Source organism: Nannospalax galili, unplaced genomic scaffold (assembly GCF_000622305.1).
Source record: "Nannospalax galili isolate Female #2095 unplaced genomic scaffold, S.galili_v1.0 scaffold2142, whole genome shotgun sequence".
NCBI classification, from domain to species: Eukaryota; Metazoa; Chordata; class Mammalia; order Rodentia; family Spalacidae; genus Nannospalax; species Nannospalax galili.
This window is the reverse complement of record NW_008346990.1, coordinates 10,719-12,449: the sequence shown is the minus strand read 5'-3', so window position 1 is coordinate 12,449 and position 1,731 is coordinate 10,719. Positions and strand designations below refer to the sequence as shown.

At 37.2% G+C, this 1,731-nt stretch overlaps 1 protein-coding gene across 1 annotated transcript in view; it reads left to right on the top strand.

Annotated features, from left to right (window-relative positions):
* LOC103742355 (UDP-glucuronosyltransferase 2B1-like) overlaps nucleotides 1–1,731 on the top strand; it is an 11,971-nt gene that overhangs the window by 6,096 nt on the left and 4,144 nt on the right. The window contains exon 3 of the mRNA XM_008843412.2: nucleotides 249–380. Coding sequence (XP_008841634.2) covers nucleotides 249–380 — 132 coding nt within the window. The remainder of the gene's footprint in view (nucleotides 1–248; nucleotides 381–1,731) is intronic.

Below are 1,731 nucleotides of genomic sequence, written 5' to 3'. Positions count from 1 at the left end.
TTTAAAAACTTTCCCTAATGATTCTCTAAATTTCACTGAAATCTAGTAATATGTGTGTTTCATCTCTAATTTACTTATTTTGGTCATTTATAGCATACCACAACTGTGATCCCAAAGAAAATGAGTTACTAAATCAAGGAAATTGTAGATAGCACATTATTTCCCCTCCATGTGGCTTGTAGTGGGCCTTGAGAGAGGGATGTCTGTTCTGCTGTGCATTTGTGGTGATACACACTCTTTCTACACAGGAAATTGAGGACTTTGTGCAGAGTTCTGGAGAACATGGTATTGTTGTGTTTACTCTGGGGTCAATGGTCAGTAACATGACAGAAGAAAAAGCCAATGTGGTGGCATCAGCCCTTGCACAGATTCCACAAAAGGTGAGACAAAGTATCCACTGGGTGGACAATTGTGATGGAAGTCTATTAAACTCTGTACGGATTTGGGTATGGAAAATTTTATGAGAAAAGTAAAATAGTTTAAAAATTTTTTTATTTTTATTTTGTGTTTATGAATGTATTGCCTCCTTGTGTATAAGTGCATTATGTTGTATAATGCCAACGGAGTTATAAGAGGGTGTTGGATTTCGCTGGAACTGGAGTTACAGATGGTTGTTAACTACCAGGTGGGTTCTGGGAATCAAACCCAGGTCCTCTGCAAGAGTAGCCAGTGCTCAGAACCACTGAATCACCTCTTCACTCCCAAAACTAAAATATTTGTATCTCTCCCATTCATCTCACAAATCATTTTGATAAGAAAAATACATATGGCAGATGATAAAATTATAGAAAATCTGGTTTGATTAGTAAATAAGAAGAAAGAAAGAGACTGAGATGAGAGAACAAGAGACACAAAGACAGAGACAGAGAGACAGAGAGAGACAGAGGAAGGAAAGAATGGAAGGAGGAAGACTATAGTTTGTGTATACATTAAGAATTTGGAATAAAATGGTACTATAGATAGATACACAGAAATGATCAATTCTACACAGACATGCTTTCCAATTCCTTCCAAGATTGCTACAGACATTGTAAAACTAAAGACATTATTAAAAATTAATTAAATGCTAATTTGTGGTTACATCTGCACAGTAATGGTACCCAGGGTCTGGAAACTGCAGAATATTATCAAACAAGTTTTGTATTCTATATTCTTACTAATATAATTAAAGACTTTAGAATAGGCCAATTCAGTGATCTATTCAGAAGGTTAAGGAAAAAGTAGTCCAGAGTTCACCACCTAAAAATACAAACCGCCTGAAGGGGGCAAGATGGAAGCAGGAAAACATAATAGAAACGGTGAGTATGTCATGGCACTGAAGTGGACCCATTGTATTGTAAATGGTACCACAGGAACTCTGCTTCTAATACATCAGAGTAACACCTACTTCTCTTTGGGCAAGAAAAAGGAATATCAGTAGACTAAAGGTGAACCAAGTATGACACAGGAAGAAATTCAAAGTTCCACAACTCCATAAATTTTACTAGTAGAAATGTACTAGTAACTCCTTTCAAAGACTGGCATCCAATGAGTGTTTGTGACTTTTATTTTATTCTCTGATTGTTCTAGTTTCTCAATGCTGTGATAAAATACTCTGATTAGTACCAACTTGGGGAGGAAAGGATTTCTTTTATATTACATCTCCTGGGTCACAGTTCATCAGGGAGGCCAAGGTAGGAACTCAGGGCAGGAACCTGGAAGCAGGAGCTGGAGCACAGGCCATGGATGCAC